General features: G+C 35.6%; 1 protein-coding gene across 5 annotated transcripts in view; it reads left to right on the top strand.

Moving 5' to 3' along the window:
• ARHGAP29 (Rho GTPase activating protein 29) overlaps positions 1-16,578 on the top strand; it is a 65,664-nt gene that overhangs the window by 6,229 nt on the left and 42,857 nt on the right. The window contains exons 1-2 of one of the 5 annotated variants that reach the window (XM_006919424.3): positions 3,169-3,316; positions 8,810-9,046. The exons of 1 other annotated variant lie outside the window; for it this stretch is intronic. In XM_006919424.3, the coding sequence (XP_006919486.1) occupies positions 8,842-9,046 (205 nt within the window). In that variant the 5' untranslated portion in view covers positions 3,169-3,316; positions 8,810-8,841. Of the gene's footprint in view, positions 1-3,165; positions 3,317-8,809; positions 9,047-12,499; positions 12,590-16,578 lie in introns of those variants that run through there. 3 more of the 5 variants (XM_025052050.1, XM_006919425.3, XM_025052049.1) reach the window with 3 other exon arrangements.

Here is a 16,578-nt window from a genome sequence, read left to right as displayed (position 1 = left end):
CTCTCTACTCTGGCTGATGAAAACTCAGAGATCTCCCAGCCTTTTGGGAGCCATGGGAAATGTCCTGCTACTGCTCCCTGGAAATTCTTTGCCCATCCTTGTGGAGTTTCGCCCTACATGTGTGCAGCTTTATATTCAGCAAGAGAATTAAGAAATTGCCTATGCAGATTTCTGGAGTCTTCTTCCTTCCTCCCTGGTGCTCTGCCCTACACATTCCATCCTCTCCCAGTCTCCCTGAACTATAATCCCTGTCTCCTCAACACGAATACCTTGCCCTGCTTGGCTGCCCCCTTCTTGTGCCATGGTCTAAAATGCGCCTCCAGGCAGAAAGTTGGGGTGATTGTAAGGTTTATCTCATTCGTTTGTGATCTCTTGAAGATCACAGTTCTGTGCTGTCTATAGTACAATGTCTTAAGATAATATAGAAGGACAAGTCTGATCTTGTTTATTCTTCACTTGACATATCTAAAATTTTAAGACTTTTTTAATCTATAGATTTTCTTTTCATCTTATCCTTGCAATTTATTTGTTTAAGTAATTGTGTTGTTTGCTCTAAAAAATGGCCCACAGTCTAGATTTGCTGAGTACATTCTATGATGTAATTTAACATGCTCCTCTTATCTTTTATATTGCTTATAGAATGATAATTGGATCTAGAGCAGGGTTTCTCGACTTCGATGCTATTGACCATTTTGGTCCAGATAATTCTTTGTTAGGGATAGGGGTGGGAGGGTTGGGGGTACTCTCTTGTGCAAGTAGGATATTTAGCAGCATCCCTGGCATCTACCCACTAGATGTCAGTACAACCTCCTCCCCAGTATGACAGCTAAAAATATCTCCAGACATTGTCAGATGATTTTATACTCATGTTCTGTTATGAAAAGTAGGCTACCTAAAAACTACAGAATCAGCTTCAGGAATTTGAAGACATCTACCTAGCAAAAATAACAATACTATGTTAATACTGCAGAGAACACATGAAAAAGATGATTTTAACAAAATGTAAGTAAAGGCTTCACAGAATGGCTGACTCAAGAGCAACATTATAGAGAATATGAATTTCTGTTTGGGAAGGAAAAAAATACTAGACATTAATAATGTAAAATGGCAAAAACATAAGTAGTTTCTAGTCAATTATATATTTCTTCATTAAATGTTTTTCTGTAACTTGTTGAACATTTTAAGATGTCAGAATTCTACAATGGATATACAGATAATTTTACTTTTTAAAATTTTTTTTTAACACTTTACAGTTTAATTATAAAACAAGAATTTTGGACTTGCAGAAAGGTATTATTACAATAATGTACTTTTCTTACTTGAAACATATATCTAATATAACATTAAGCAAAATGTAAGTGGAGGATTAATATAATCCTTTTAATTTAAAAGTAAACCACTATTTTTTTCTAATGTTTCCAAATGTCATCATTCTCTTTACTAAGGAAGAAAGGTAGAGAAGATGATAGATAATTATCATATTTTTAAAAGGTTTAAGAGGAGGATTGAGATTGAGAGACTTGTTAAAATTTCCTTTAGATAACCTTACTTGTAATTTAACTAATATTCATAGAAGACTCATTCTGTGTCAGTCTTAGGCATAGTAGTTGGCTGTTTTGAGATGGTTTAGAGGTATATCTGGTGGGAAGGGTCTTGAGATTAACCCAGAATAGTTTCGAGGGTAAGACTTTCCTCCATTGAGCTTCCTGAGAGTTGCCCTGCCACTACCCTCCTTGGCCTCCAGAATCCTTCCCTCTCTTTCCCCATTAGTGTCCTTCAGTTTAGCCATCAGTGGTTTCCATGGTGAGTGTCCATGCCACATCATTCTCCTCCAGAGAGAAACATTTGGATGTTCGGTATCTCTAGCATTTCTAGTGCTTTTAATCTTCATACAGTTAGGTTTAAGGCTTAATGGGTAAGTTTTTAAAAATTAACTCTGCAAAATAACTGTAGAATCCAGGTAATCAAGGAGCCTGGAGTTCTCATATTTATTTATTTTTTTCACATATCAACCTAGGGGCCTAATTGGCTTCACATCCCTAGAACTGTGAGTCAGAGGCATCCCTCTTCCCTTTCTCCATCAGTGGGTAGCTCTATCTCTTTCTCTCTTTATCATCTCTATTTGTCTCTCCTATCTTCCTTATTCTGTCTTCATCTTATTTTCTCATTATCTGCCTCCACTTCTCTGTGCATCTTTCTTGGTCTTCTTTCCCGCTCTTTTTCACCTCTCCACGATTGTTTCTCACATCTCTGTTTCTCTTTCATTGCTTCTCTCCTTCCCTCCTGTATGCTCTTTTCTGTCTCTTGTCCCACTACTACCTCCACTCCATATACTCTCTTCCCATTAGGAACTTATTCAAGACATTGTCAGTGACATTGCAAGTTCTACTTTAATAAAGAACACAATCTTTATTAATGGGAATAGTGGGTAAGCACTCTCCTCATGTGCCCTCTGTTCCTCCCTCATTTCTTTCTGAATGTGCCAGCACATTCAGAGGTAAATGACTTTGCTTGTTCTAGTGAATAGTATGATTGCAAGCCTATGTGCTTTCGGCCCGGGCTGCTTTCTTTAATTATTTCACCCTTCTAAGAATTTTTCTCATTCTGAGAGAATTTGAGAGTGCAGTTGAAGAAAGTAATATAATATTGGTCTAAGTGGAAAGTATTCCCCTCTACAGAAGGCCAAGTCGACTGGTTTTGAGGGAGTTCATTCTTCTGAAAAGGAGTTGAGCCAGGCCTGTGCTGTGTTACACTTTATCTGTGTAGGGTCCTGTTTTTGTTTTTGTTTCCTTAAAGCAGTTGGAGAGGGAGGAACAGGGTTGCCAAAAGATGTACCTCATAAGAAATGTAGATTGCTTACCTGAGAAACTCCCATTAGCCAGATATAGTCATCAGGTGACTTGTTCCTAAGGTTCGCTCCGCCTACCCTGCCGCGAGACTCACAGGGTGTTTAACACGTCCTGCAAAGCCGGGGACAACCTGTGGGCTCGGGTGCAGCTGACAGCCTTAGCCTCGCGCGCGAGCCAGCAGCCGCCCCACCTGCTGCAGGGCGCCGAGCCCCGCCCCCGGGCGTGAGGGCCAATGGGCAGGACCCTAGGGGGCGGGGCAAGGTCGGGCGGGAGGAGCGAGGCCAGAGGGCGGGGCGAGGGCGGCCGGGCAGTCTTGGCGGTAGCTGCAGCTGCTGCGGCGGCGGCTTGGCCGGGCGTCCGCGGGCCGTGGGGGATGGGGTTGGTGAGCTCCAGCCCTCGGCCGCGGCCGCGGCGGCTGTGAGCGTTGGGCCGGCGTCTGCGTCCGGGACGCAGGATGGAGTGCCGCGGTGAGTGTGAAGCGGCGGATGCGGCTGGGAGCTGGAGTCACCCCCAGCGGCCGCCGGCGAGTTGCGGTCCAGGGTCCGGGTGGCCCCGAGCGGAGGCGGCTGCGGTCTGCGCTGGGAGTTGGGCCGGGGTCCTTGGGGCTCCCGGTCCTTCTGGAAGGGGTCCGACGTGGGCGAGCCGGGCGCCTGGCGGGACAGGAGCAGAGCAGTCGGGAGGGCGCGAGCGGTGGCCCAGAGCAGATGATGACGATGATACTAAAAGCAGACATACACAGCATGTCCCTCTGTCCGCATCTTGCTCTAAAAGCTCTCCACTTTTAACTTCTTTAATCCTCACGTGTCCGAGATTATTTAACTCGTTTTTTAGATGGGGAAACTGAGGTTAAAAACCTGTCGGAATACACCGGCTAGTAATTGGTAGAGTGCAGATTTACACCACGGCAGTTTTGTTCCAGAATCCGTGCTCTTGACCACTAGCGTTTAGTTTTGCTTCTGATCCCTTCTCGCTCCGGATCCCTTCTCGCTCCCACCTGCCCTGACAGCAGTCATCTCTTTAACAGGGTCTCTCTCATTCCTGAGATATTTTAGGATTTCCGTGGTGCATTGTTCTCCTCTTCTCTTGTCTTTTGAGCCGAGGAGGGGCGTTTCGTTCTGTGTCAGTGGTTTTCCCAGTTCCGTTGTGGATGTTTGGGGCTTGATGGTGTTTTTTTTCCTGTTTTTAAATTTTTCTTTTTGACGGATGAGGTCAAGTGCGAGAGATTTCAGTCTGGAACACTAGAGACTGACGAACCTCATATCTCCATGTTAATCTTTTTTTTTTACTTTTTCTCAAGAAGAAATTAGCCTCACACCTTTTCAGAGAGCAGGACTGTTAACTGCTATAGGAGGGACGTTTGCGCCCCTACACCTTTCTCCAGCCATCTCCGTGACGATATCTCTTGGCTCTCGCTATCAATGTTCGCCGCCCTTTTTGCTTGATTTTCCCACTCTGTTTTTAAATACTGGGATAGAGAACGTGCTTTTGACATTGGGTAGTTTGGGCTGGTCAAGGGAGAGCCCTGCTTGCCAGGAATGCTAGATATTTTGGAGGCGTGGGAGGTTGGGCAGCTTTTTAAAACGTGCTGGATTCTAACTGCACAGGAATGAAGTGTATGCGTATTGCAAGCCTTTCTTTAGAAATTACAGTTATTTACACACTATCGATAAAACTTTTTAACATGCTCCTATTTGTGGATAGTGTTTTTTAAAAATACAGTTAAAGACCTCCAGAATGTTTTTTTTTTTTTAGCATTTAAGTAGAGTCTCACCAAATCGGAAATTATGCTGAAATTTCAGATTTCTGAAATGTCTGGCGGTTTTTTCCAGAGGTAGAAATAGTAAGATGTGAACTATTAAGAACAGATATTTGGGCGCAGTTTTACACTTCAGTTAGACAACCCAATGCCTGAAACGAAAATACTTCTATAGTGATACGTTTGGAAAGGAAGTACATGGGACAGGGTACGTTAACATGGGCTACTGCAAGTCTTGGAAAAGCTACATTCCAGAGTACCAGGAAGTTAGTGTTCACATTTCTAATGCACATATTACTTAGAATTTAGAACATATGGAGAAAGTTTTTCACAGTAATTTTCTGTTTGCAACAAAATTCTTGGAGAAATGGATTGAACACATTTTTAATGTTGAAGATTTGGAGTTTGAAGAGATGCATGAGAACTAGGAGAGTTTCACAAGTATTTTGCTCAACATTCTGTTTGCACAGTTCAAACTTCACTTGGAAGTGATTTAGTAGGTTTCCACGAAGTCAGTTAAGTTTCTGAAATTGTTTCTAGTCCTGTATTTCTTGCTCACAGTCTACAGATAAGTTGTAGTGAAGCCATATCTTGTTCATTACTTATGTTAAAAAATAATCTGCCATAAAACACTGCTAGTAATAATGGCTAACAGTTATTGAGTCTTCATTTTGAACCAGGCACTGTACTAAATGCTTTCCATATTATTGCCTCATTTAATTAAATTGCCAGTTGCAATCTGTTACTACATTTTATGTTACCACAGACTAGAGGATGTTCATTTTGAGACATGGGAAGGTAGTGTATATGGTCTTGGAAAGTTTATATCCTCCAAACTTCCTCATTATCATAGTTCAATTTTATGAAAGCTTGACTTAACTTTGTTATTTAAATTTTTTTCCAACTGTTAATATTCTTTTTTTTAATTTGAAGAATGAAAAGTGGTAAAGTATGTATAACAAAATTAGGATATTACTCACCATAAGGCTGAGTAATTCTAGAGGTAGAATAGTTCCTCCTTTTCCCACCATTTTTGTTTTTTTGTTTACAGATTTTTCTTAGTCTTGGCTAAAAATGTTTAAGCATTTTTTGAAACATTTTTTACAGCTTTAGGTTACTAGTTTGACACTTTGTAAAGTAAATTCTTTTTGCTGAGATAAGTGAATTGTTCTATTTGGAACTTGTTATATATGTCTTTAATTTTTATAACCATCTTTTTTATCAGTGACAGTGACCAAATTTCTAATTTATTAAACTAAAAGCCATCAAAATTAATCAGAATGACTTTTATTAAGTAAGCTGCAAACGCGTTAGGTTAATAGTGTTCTCAAGAAGTGATTTGTAAAAGTGCTGCCCAAACACAGCACTTGAGTGTTTTTGGGTTGTTGTTGTTGAGACTTAGGCATAATAATAGTGCTTAAAAAATTGTCCTGGGTTCATTTTAGAAATTATCTACATATTTAAGTATTAACGTTAGATAGGTTTGAAACTAGTTTAAATATAGAAATTACATTCTCAGAAATAATTTGAGATTAATAAGACTATTGTATAAAGAAACTGTAAAAGCTATCAGAGAAGTGTTAGGACACCTTATTTAATAATCAGAGGTAGAGAAACAATAGAAATCCAACTTTGATTTCAGTTTTATGTAATCGTGCCTTTACTCAACTTCATATGCTTATTTTTTTTGTTTGTGTACGTGTGTATTTCAAAAGACACTATTTTAGAGAAATATTTTTTAAAATCATTTGTATTTTCCATTCAAAATACTACAACAATCCAAAGTTAACCATTTTGGTTTCTATAAACATTAATTATAACTATAAGTTTATAAGCTCATTCATTCTGCAAATAGTTTTGAGTAGTTCATCCCTCATATGCCATGCTCTATGCTGTGAACAGAGAACATGTGGTTAGCAAACAGACATGGTCTTGATTTCCTTGAGTTTATAGTCTAGATAGGAAGACATGAACCATCTACTTGAACTTGGATTAGTGCAATGATGAAAAACATAAGACTCTCTAAAGCATCTCACACGAGATTCTGCTTTATTTTGGTGGTGGTGGTGGTGGTGGTTATGGGGTAAGGGATGGTCCACGAAGGCTTCTTTGAGGAAGTGATCTTTGAGCTGAGATTAAAATGAGTAAACAAAGGGGAAGGAGTAGTCCAGGCAAATGGAACTGTGTAGAGATAGGACCTTGAGTCGAACAGTTGTTGTTTTTCAAGTTGTAGGGTCATGGGCTAATTATGACTTGAAACCAATTTGGTGGGTTGCAACCAGCATTTTAAAATATAAAACAGGATAGGATAGAAATCATCTGAGTACATTACCTGGCTCCTTATCCAGAATCTGTATTCTGTTTTATGCATTCCTACACGTACCATCATATACAAACACAACATATTTGACATGTATACGGGCCCATGATGTAAAATTGTTTCCTACTGTGGGTCACAATAAACAAATATTGTTGGAAGAATGAGAAGAAGGTATGTGTGGCAGGAGTGTTGAGTAGGAATCATGTCTCCAGGTGACATTGCAGAGGTAGGTACGAGCCAGATCTCATGTGGAGCCTTATAGTGCATGATAACGTCTCACTTGTCCTTTGGAAGAGTTTTGAGCAGAGAAATGACATGATGAGATTCGTGTTTTGAAAAGTGTACTCACTGCATTTGGAATGGGATGTGGAGAGATCATCAGAAAATTAGTAACAGTAGCTAAGACCAAAATGGTAGTAATTCACCTAGAAGTGGTAGAAGAGATAGAAGTGGATAGAGAACTATATATAGATTAAGAAGAAAACAATCTCTAGAGTTGGGTCAAGTATAGGAAGGAGTAAATGGTACAGTAATATATCTTACACATGACCTGGAAATGAATATTACATGAAACTTCTACTGTGAATTTCACAGGAATCTTTAGTCCTTCATACATTTTGAAAGTACTCAAATTGTCAGTATAAAATATTTTTAAATGTGTTATTGATGATGCTTGAGCTAATTTAATTCCACCAGTCATTTCCTTTTTGATTCCGATATATGCAAACAAAATTAGGACTTTCTATTCTAAAAAGGTAAAATGTAAGGATGAAGCAGAAACTAAATTTTTGTGTGTGTTCCAACTATATGCCAGGATTAGGTGTTTTAACATATAGAGTCTTAACTTTGTGTTTCCTTTTAAATATCACATATGAAGTCTTTTAATTTTGTGTTTTTTAGTCTTTACACAGCCTTTATGCAAATTGTGTCACACATTCAAAAGTATTCAACCAGGATTCAAATCTAAATCTTTCTCATTCCAAATGATTGTGTTTTTACTATACCATCCTGAAATGCCCAGAAATATTGCCCCAATAATCATACATTTATTTGTTCAGCCAATCAGGGTGTGTCAAATTAGTGGACACCCTTGGAACTTGTTTTCAACAAAGAGATATTCTTGCTGAATTTTGGTAATCCATATTATGTCTGTGTGTATGTGTACATGTATATGTATGTATGTGCATGCATTATTATTGAGAACTAACTGTAAATGAACTACTTTTATATGTTGAATGGACACTTCTGTACCATTGTCTCTTTTAATGCTTACAATCATCCCATGAGGTAGGTGCTGTCAGGATGTTATTCCCATTTTATAAATGAACACACCAATATAAAGAGTTGATTAAGAGCTTGTGAAGTCACACACAGTAAGTGATGGAGGGGGATTTTGAAAACAATTTTTTTTTTTTCAAAGCTCATATTTCGTCTTTATTTTTGAAGATGATGTCATGGAGGGAGAATATGTCCTTCCACTAAGTGACAGTTCAGGAAAACATTTACAAATTTTAAAAAATCTACTCTAGGAATTAAGAGCATGGATTTTGGTGACAAGGCAGATCTGGGTTTAAGTACCAGTTCATCATTTATCAGCTAAGAGTTTAGACCAATCATTTAACCTCCAAACCTCAGATTCTTTAACTCGTGAAATGAAGAGAACAGTAGTCTGTGTATCATAGAGTTGTCAAGATTACTGGCACTTAATAAATGGAAGCTGCTACTATTAGTAGTAATACAGTACAGTGTTTATTGTTGTGATTGTTCTTAATACAATACTGAGGTGGGCTATGGGCTATTTGTGAAAACCTAGTAGAATGTTTCCCCTGGTTGATGCAGTATTTTTGTTTCTCTTTTTTTTTTTCTCCCCCTACTCCCCTTAAGGATTTCAGTTTTTCTGACTGTTATATGAGAGGATGATTGCTCACAAACAGAAAAAGACAAAGAAAAAACGTGTTTTGTCATCAGGCCAGCTCTCTACTGATGTTACAACTTCTGAAATGGGGCTCAAGTCTTTAAGTTCCAATTCTATTTTTGATCCGGATTACATCAAGGAGTTGGTGAATGATATAAGGAAGTTCTCCCATATGCTGTTATATTTGAAAGAAGCTATTCTTTCAGGTTTGTCAACTATCTTCTCTTAGCATTCTTACTGGATAGTTTGTAAAATTTTAAATGCCAGCCTCGTTACAGAGAAGTGTGTACACAGTGTTAGGGACAGGGTATTCTTCTGTAGTTATTTTATGACTTTTTTTCCCATATGTTTGATGTTTACCTGTTTCATAATCAGGTACAGTAGAATACATTATAGAAACTTGGTAAGTGTGAGGGAACAAGAATACAAAAAACAAAAATAAGTCTTTGGTTTTTAGCAGGTGAGCCCATTTGATAGAGTAAAATTTTCGATGGCATTTTAACCTTGTTAATGGTAACACAGTTCATTTATTGGTCTTTAACAAGCAAACTGATGTTTGTAATTTAAATTGTTGATACTGCTGCTGGGATTCTGTTTTCTATATTGTTCCTAAAACCTAATCTAAAATCACTGCATTTGAATGTTTTTTTTCCTCAAAAATCAAACTTAATTCTGTTTTGATGTTTTTCAATTTGCTTCTTTAATTAAGAGATAAGCACATCTGTTTAGTTAGATATGGATAATGGAGCATGAGACTTGATTCTTCTTCTGCTGTTCTTTATTTAATACCATCATCGTTGTAAACTTTGGCCACACAGCAAAGAGCTGTTTCACTGTTTTCCTCTTGCAGTGAGGGAGCCTTGTCAGTATTTTGTCAGTGGCCTTGCCAGTATTGCCTTTTGCCTCCTTAAGAGGAAGGATGCCTAATTTTTGGCATTGTTTACAGTTTTTAAATTTATCTCAGTTGTCTGTTAAAAAGCTAAACAGTTAGCTTTTAAGAATATAGAATGTAGGTATAAAATGAAATCACCTTTTGGTGTAATTCAAATAACATTTTCCTTCTATACTTTACCTCTCATCAGGCAGTGATGTACAAAGTTACTTGACTATTGCTTCAGATGTTCAACCATATTGTCGAGGGTAGGCTTTATATTTTGTGGAGCACTTTTACATACAAACAGTATTAAATCACGCAGTCCCCACAAAGGCAGGTATTTTTAGTCCCATTTTACAGGTGAGCTGTATGTATAATTTAGATTATGTGATCTCAACCCCTCTTTCTGATAAATAATGGTTTCATTTGGAACCCAGAGGTAATGAGTGCAGAATGATGTGTTCTTTCCATGCTATTTCACCTGCTTCACATGGCAGGTACTCTGTAAACACACTGCTCAGTTTTCATGATTTTAGTAGCCAATTCTGTTTTCACTGGGGATTATCTAGATCTGCACTATCCAGTATGGTGCCTCTAGACATGTGGCAATTTAAATTTAATTATAATTAAATATTTAGTTTCTCAGTCACAGTAGCCACATTTCAAAGGCTTATAAGCCACATGTGGCTAGTGGCTATGTGAAAATATAAAAATTTCCATCAGCGAAGAAATTTCTATTGGACAGTGCCGGTATAGACATTTGGCCTTTCTCAATGATGAGATGAATTCTTGAGCTATAAATATTTTTTATTCCTACAGCGTTAAAAGAAATCCTAGAAAAAGTTGTTATGGGAGCAAATTTAAGAAAATTTTTACCTAGAAATGAGAACTGTTGGGGTCTCTGTGGACTCCCCTTCCTAAAGTTACCTATGAAATATGTAGCTTTCATGCCCTTCTTTGATTTGAACTAGCGGATCAACTTCCAGCCAGGTTATACAGTTTGGTTAAATTGGTAGTAAGAGGTATCAGAAAGAGCTCTGGAAAGAGAATCACATGATCTAGGTTCTAGGCCTAGGTCTGCTACTCACTAGTTTTGGAATATGGCTTAAGTCATTTAATAAATTTGCTAAGAATGATGTTATCACTTTTATAATTCTGTGATTTATAATTTGATTGGAGTTGGAAGTTCTACACTGTTCTGAATATAGACAGTTCAGAGATGAAGAAGACAGCTAACTATTTGTTTTCAAACTCCATAATGCATTTTAGAGGATACCCACCTCCCTTCCACCACTCTATAGGATTTTTAAATGTAAGTTTTATGATAATTATCTTAAATGTGGTATTTATGAAAATTTCCCAGGTGAGAACGTAAAGCTCATATTGCAGTAGTTGTTGAGGAATTGACTAGAGAAAATAAATTTCTGCCAAAGAGCTCTATACCCCTTAACAGACTTAAGATACCTATGCAGTGTATCTTACTTACAAATAAAAATAGAGAGCTTAATATGGGAGATTAGACTGTGAAAACACTTGCTTTGATAGGGTAAATGATAGAGTTTGTTAATTCTGTCTACCACTTATTTCCAGGAGGAGGTTACCCTGGAGTTTTATACAAATAGCAGATAGGAAATTTGAAGTTTAGATCTCTATCCAGTGTTATTAAGGTGCATTATGAATAATTACAGGGGAAAATATTGCATCTTATATTAAAATGCTAAAGGCCCTCAATTATACACGCATCCTCTGTGTTTAAATTTACCACCACAGATTAATATACGTGCAGTGTAAATACCAATTCAGGTTTATGGTCGTCCCCTGAAAAATAATGTCTTCTGAATTCCAACAAACAGATTCATAAATGTTGTTCTTGTTTTTACGGTAATCTTAAACTCTGTCTTTGTCATATGTCCCCCCATTCCCAGGTAGAACACCACTCAAGGAAGTTCAAAATTTGGGAATTTGTAAAGTGTAAGGCTTTTTAATTGAGCTAGAAAGAATAGTGCAAATACTTAATATTTTTTTGATACTCGATTCTTGGAAGGGTCCATTGCCATATTTGAAGGAAAATCAGTCTAATGCTTCTTGTAGCTTGTTGATTACATGACACTGTTTTTTAAGTGCATTTTAATAAGTTTACTAATGTGACAATGGTGTCTTGTTTTTCTGCATTTTTTTTTTAAACAGGCTAGAAAGAAAGATAAGATATTATTTTCAGTTTCAGATAAAGTAGTTCTCTACTTTTTAAAAGTGTTTTCTAATTTAAGGGTGTATCACTATCACTTACTTTGTGAAAACATAACTGATTTCATAAGTGGTAGCTTCTGATGAATTCTAGATCCTAAATTTAACAGAACTATAGTTAGAAGAAGTATGTTAACTTTCTAAAGCAAATTTTATTGAACAGAAGGAGTTAAATAAAAAGTTTAATGCCATTAAGTAATATGTTACATTATTAGGGAGGGAAGATCTGTATACATTTTCAAAGACTTAATTGAAATCCTGTCTTATTGATTAACCCAACTTTTTTCCAGGGCAAATATACAGCAAGATGTATAAGTTTATTTCAGACAAATTTCAATAAGTGTTAATTTGACTGTTGTTTGACACGTAAGTGTTAATTTGACTAATCATTGACTATTAATGACTCTTAATTAACTTTCAGCCTTTATAGTGTGCCAGGAATTTTGTGGAATATTAGAAACCTTAAATTGCTAGTTTCAAATATGCCTTCCTGCTGTGTTCTTTTCTTTTTTTCTTTTTCTTTTTTTCTTTTTTTTTCTAGGCAGTGACTCTCCTGATGACTGCCGTGTTCTTTTAGAAGTAAACCTCTCTACAAGTGATTTCTAATGGATATCGCTTAGGAGAGGTTAATGTGAGTGTTAATAGGTTATACCTTAGTGCCTAGAAGGTAAAAAATGAATCTTTGAGGAATGAAGTGTGAAATACAGCTAGCTCATTTATTACATGTGCCAGCTCTTAGGAGATTACTTTCTTCTTCTGTACTTGCCTAGAATGGTTTACATAACTTAACACCACTTAAAATAGTAACTGGCATTGGAAGTTACAGCCTATTAAATCACAAATTGTAGAGTACTGCCATTAAACTATTTCCTCTTTAACCATGTTGATATGGCATATTGATTAAGAGCACAAATTACAGTATTAGAATGCCTAAGGTGGAATCCTCATTCTGCCACTGAACAAGGTACTTATCTTCTCTGTGCCTCAGTTTCTACAGCTTATAAAGGAGTTCATAGTACCTACATCATTGGGTTATTGTGAAGATTAAGCAAGTTCATAAATGTAAAGCTCTTAGAATAAGTGTTTTAAAATGTCAGCTATTATTTTTACACCCCTCAAGTGGCTGGATAAGGAAAGCTGCTGTTCAGACTTTACTTTTATCCTGTAAATTCAGAAGTCATTACAGCAAAAAAAAAAAAAGGGGGGGATGGGGGATAGTTTTCTAATGATAAGTTCTAAAACCTTTTTTCCTCCTTGTTGTTTTCACTGCTTTCCCAGAGAGGTTAAGCTGAATTAACAAGACTGATTTTAAAAATTATTTTCAGGTTTGTTTTTTTTTCAAATCCAGGAAAACACCATGGATTTTTTCATTTATTTACTTAAGCATTTCCATGAAGTGTTTGCAATATAAACACTGCAGTATTGTGTTAATGCATGAGAACTAAAAAGTAGAGCTGGCTAATCTGTTTTCACTTGATAAGCTAAATTAAACAAAATAAATGGCACAGATGAGTGAAACAATAAATTAAAATTCAGATTACTATATTACTGGGATGATAGATAAACAAACAGACATTGGGATATAGGAGTTCTACTGTTCTAGATAACTAGTGTTAAGATTTTGGTTGAACATTAATATATTCACATATTTAATATCTTTGTAGTATAAATTAAATTTCATTACATTTACAATGTGGCCACTATAAAATTTAAAAATTATCTTGTATTTAGTTATATTACTAAGTTAAATACTATAATTTAACTCATATGTGTAGAAGTGTTTTTATAAAGCATATCTTTAATTATGATTTTATTTCTAAGTAATTTACCAATTTAGATTTTATATATAAAATGAAATCGAAACTTAACTTTAGTGTTTCTTTTTCATTAGCCAAATTATTGTGGTACCTTGCTATAACTATATTTGTTATTGAACATAATTCTGTATGAGACAAATCTGTTTTCAAAGGTATTTAGTTTGAATAGCTTACAGATTTAATAGTAATAATAACTTCATGTATTAAGACTACAAAGCAATTGTTTCTTTTAATTTATTTTATATTCACAACATTTTAAGATAGCTAGGATAGGTGTTCTTATTAATTCTGTTTTACCGATGATGAATCTGAGATCAGAGAACCTAAGAGTTCAAGGAATGTGGAAAAATCAAGCATTGGAACCCAGCTTTCTTGATCTAAATCTATTGTTTTCTTCCACACCAGTCAGCTACTTAACCTTTCTTCTGTACTAGGAAAGAATAGTTAAAGCCTCATGTGTTTTGCTCATTGCTGCTACTGTGTATGTGTGTTTGTGGGGGGGAATATTTTGTGTTGGTGAAGGAGCTTCTTAAACTCGTTACTTTCATAGGAGGCTTTTTACTACATAAAAAAATTTGGGGTAGCATTATTCTTTTATAAGAGAAAACATTTGTTAAAAATGGAATTTTTTTAGCACTTTTAAAACATAATTAAGGGCTTGCTGAAATTTATAAAGTCCCAGCTGAAGTATTATCAGGATATAGCGATGTGCTAGTAGTTGACTCTGTAATTAACATTTTTAAATTTAGTCATGTTCATTTCTGTTGGTTTAGAAGCGTCCAAAGTATATTCAATCACAGGAAATTGGAATTATAGGGTAATTTGAGGTATTTCTGAAATTTCTTGCAAAATAACTTTTTCTTGCTAAGTTACTGTTTTTCAGTATTTTGACTTGAAACAACTTCATTTTGTGTTTATAAGGGCTTCCTTATAGGAAAAAAAGAATTTCAAGTTGGTAAAATATTTATATTGATAGCTATTGGAATGCTTTGCGGTGATTTTTTAGAAAGATCATAGTAGGGATTCTCTGGAACCCATCCTTATACTATTAAAAATTATCGAGGATCCCAAAGAGTTTTTGGTTTTGTGGGCTTATCTGTTACTATTTACTATTAGAAATTAAAACTAAGGAAATTGAAAAACATTTAATAGTTTTGAATATATCCATTTATTAATTTCCTTGACTCTGAGAAGACCAGAATTTATTACCTTGGTTTATTTAGGCATTTAAGCCGTTAATATTTCATAGTTCTTGCTGAATACCCAGCACTAATTTTGAATATTGATTTTGTTGTCAACACTCAAAAATCAAGCTCTTTTGGCCTGAGACCTCAAAATAAGGCAAAGTATTCATACAGAATTCCCTAAATATATTAATATCTATAGATTTTATTGTGAAACATCAGAGAAGGGGGGTTGAAATGACTGCCTTTCCTTTCTCTTCTAAGACTATGATAGGTTTCAAAGAGTATAGTACAACTCTATAATAGTACTCACTCTACCTTGATTTTGATAAGTAAGTAGTATTACCATAAACAACTTTTATTTAGCTATAGGCCAAACAAAGAATCGACTTTGCAGTGCAAAACTGGGGGAAAATATAATTATTTCTTACAACTAATAAAATTATCTTCAGAAGTTTGTTTGTTTTTTTATTTCAAAGCTACTAGGTTCCATTTGAGACCTAACTTATATTATTAACCTGTTTCTGCTGCTGCATAAACTAATAAGAACAGCTGCAAACATTTATGGAAGGCTTACTATGTTGTAGCCACCGTTCTACGTATTTTACATGTTTTAACTCATCCATTTTATCTATGAAGTATCTATCATTATCTTTTTAAAGGTGAGGAAACTGAGAGGCACAGAGAGGGTAAGTGACTTGCCCAGTGTCTCTCAGCCATGGAATTGGAATTCAAATTCAAGCAATCAGGTTGTAGAGGCTATGTTTTTAACCAATCACTAAGCTATATTGCCTCAACGAAGTAAACCAACCAAACTAACATCCACAGTTACAAAACATTATAGATATTGATTATTTATTTAAGATAATTAACAACTTAATTATTATATAGATAACTACATATTTACATTTCCCTATGAATTAAAAAGTAACCTATATTTATGGGAAAAATTTTAATAGTACATAAAATTCCTACAATCTTTGTCTATTTGTATTTCACTTTTTAAATAAGCTTTATTTTTAGAATAGTTATCGATTTACAGAAAAATTTAGAACATAGTACAGAGAGTTCCCCTATACACCTAAACCCAGTTTTCCCTATTTATTAACATCTTATATTGATATGATGTTCCCTATTTATTAACGTCTTATAGTGATATGATGTTCCCTATTTATTAACGTCTTATATTGATCTGTTAATGAACAATGTTAATCAAAGTCCGTAGTTTATTCAGATTTCCCTAAATGGTCCTTAATATCCTTTTTCTCCTCCAGGATCCTATCATAGCACATTTAATTGTCATGTTCTCCTTAGGCCCTCCTTGGTTGTGACAGTTTCTCAAACTTTGCTCATTTTACTGTCCATGACAGTTTTAAAGAATATTTGCTGGGTATTTTGTAGAATGCACCTTAATTAGAATTTGTCTGATGTTTTTCTCATGATTAGATTGGAGTTAATGGGATATTGGAAGAAAAGTAACAGATATAAAGTGCCATTTTTTTATTACATCATATCAAGAGTACTTAATGTGAACATGATTTATCACTGTTGATGTTGACCTTGATCACCTGTTTCACATAGTAGTCAGGTTTCTCTACTGTAAAGTTACTTTTTGTACC

The sequence above is a fragment of the Pteropus alecto genome, unplaced genomic scaffold (assembly GCF_000325575.1).
Source record: "Pteropus alecto unplaced genomic scaffold, ASM32557v1 scaffold25, whole genome shotgun sequence".
NCBI lineage: Eukaryota > Metazoa > Chordata > Mammalia > Chiroptera > Pteropodidae > Pteropus > Pteropus alecto.
This window is presented reverse-complemented; position numbering and strand designations above follow the sequence as displayed.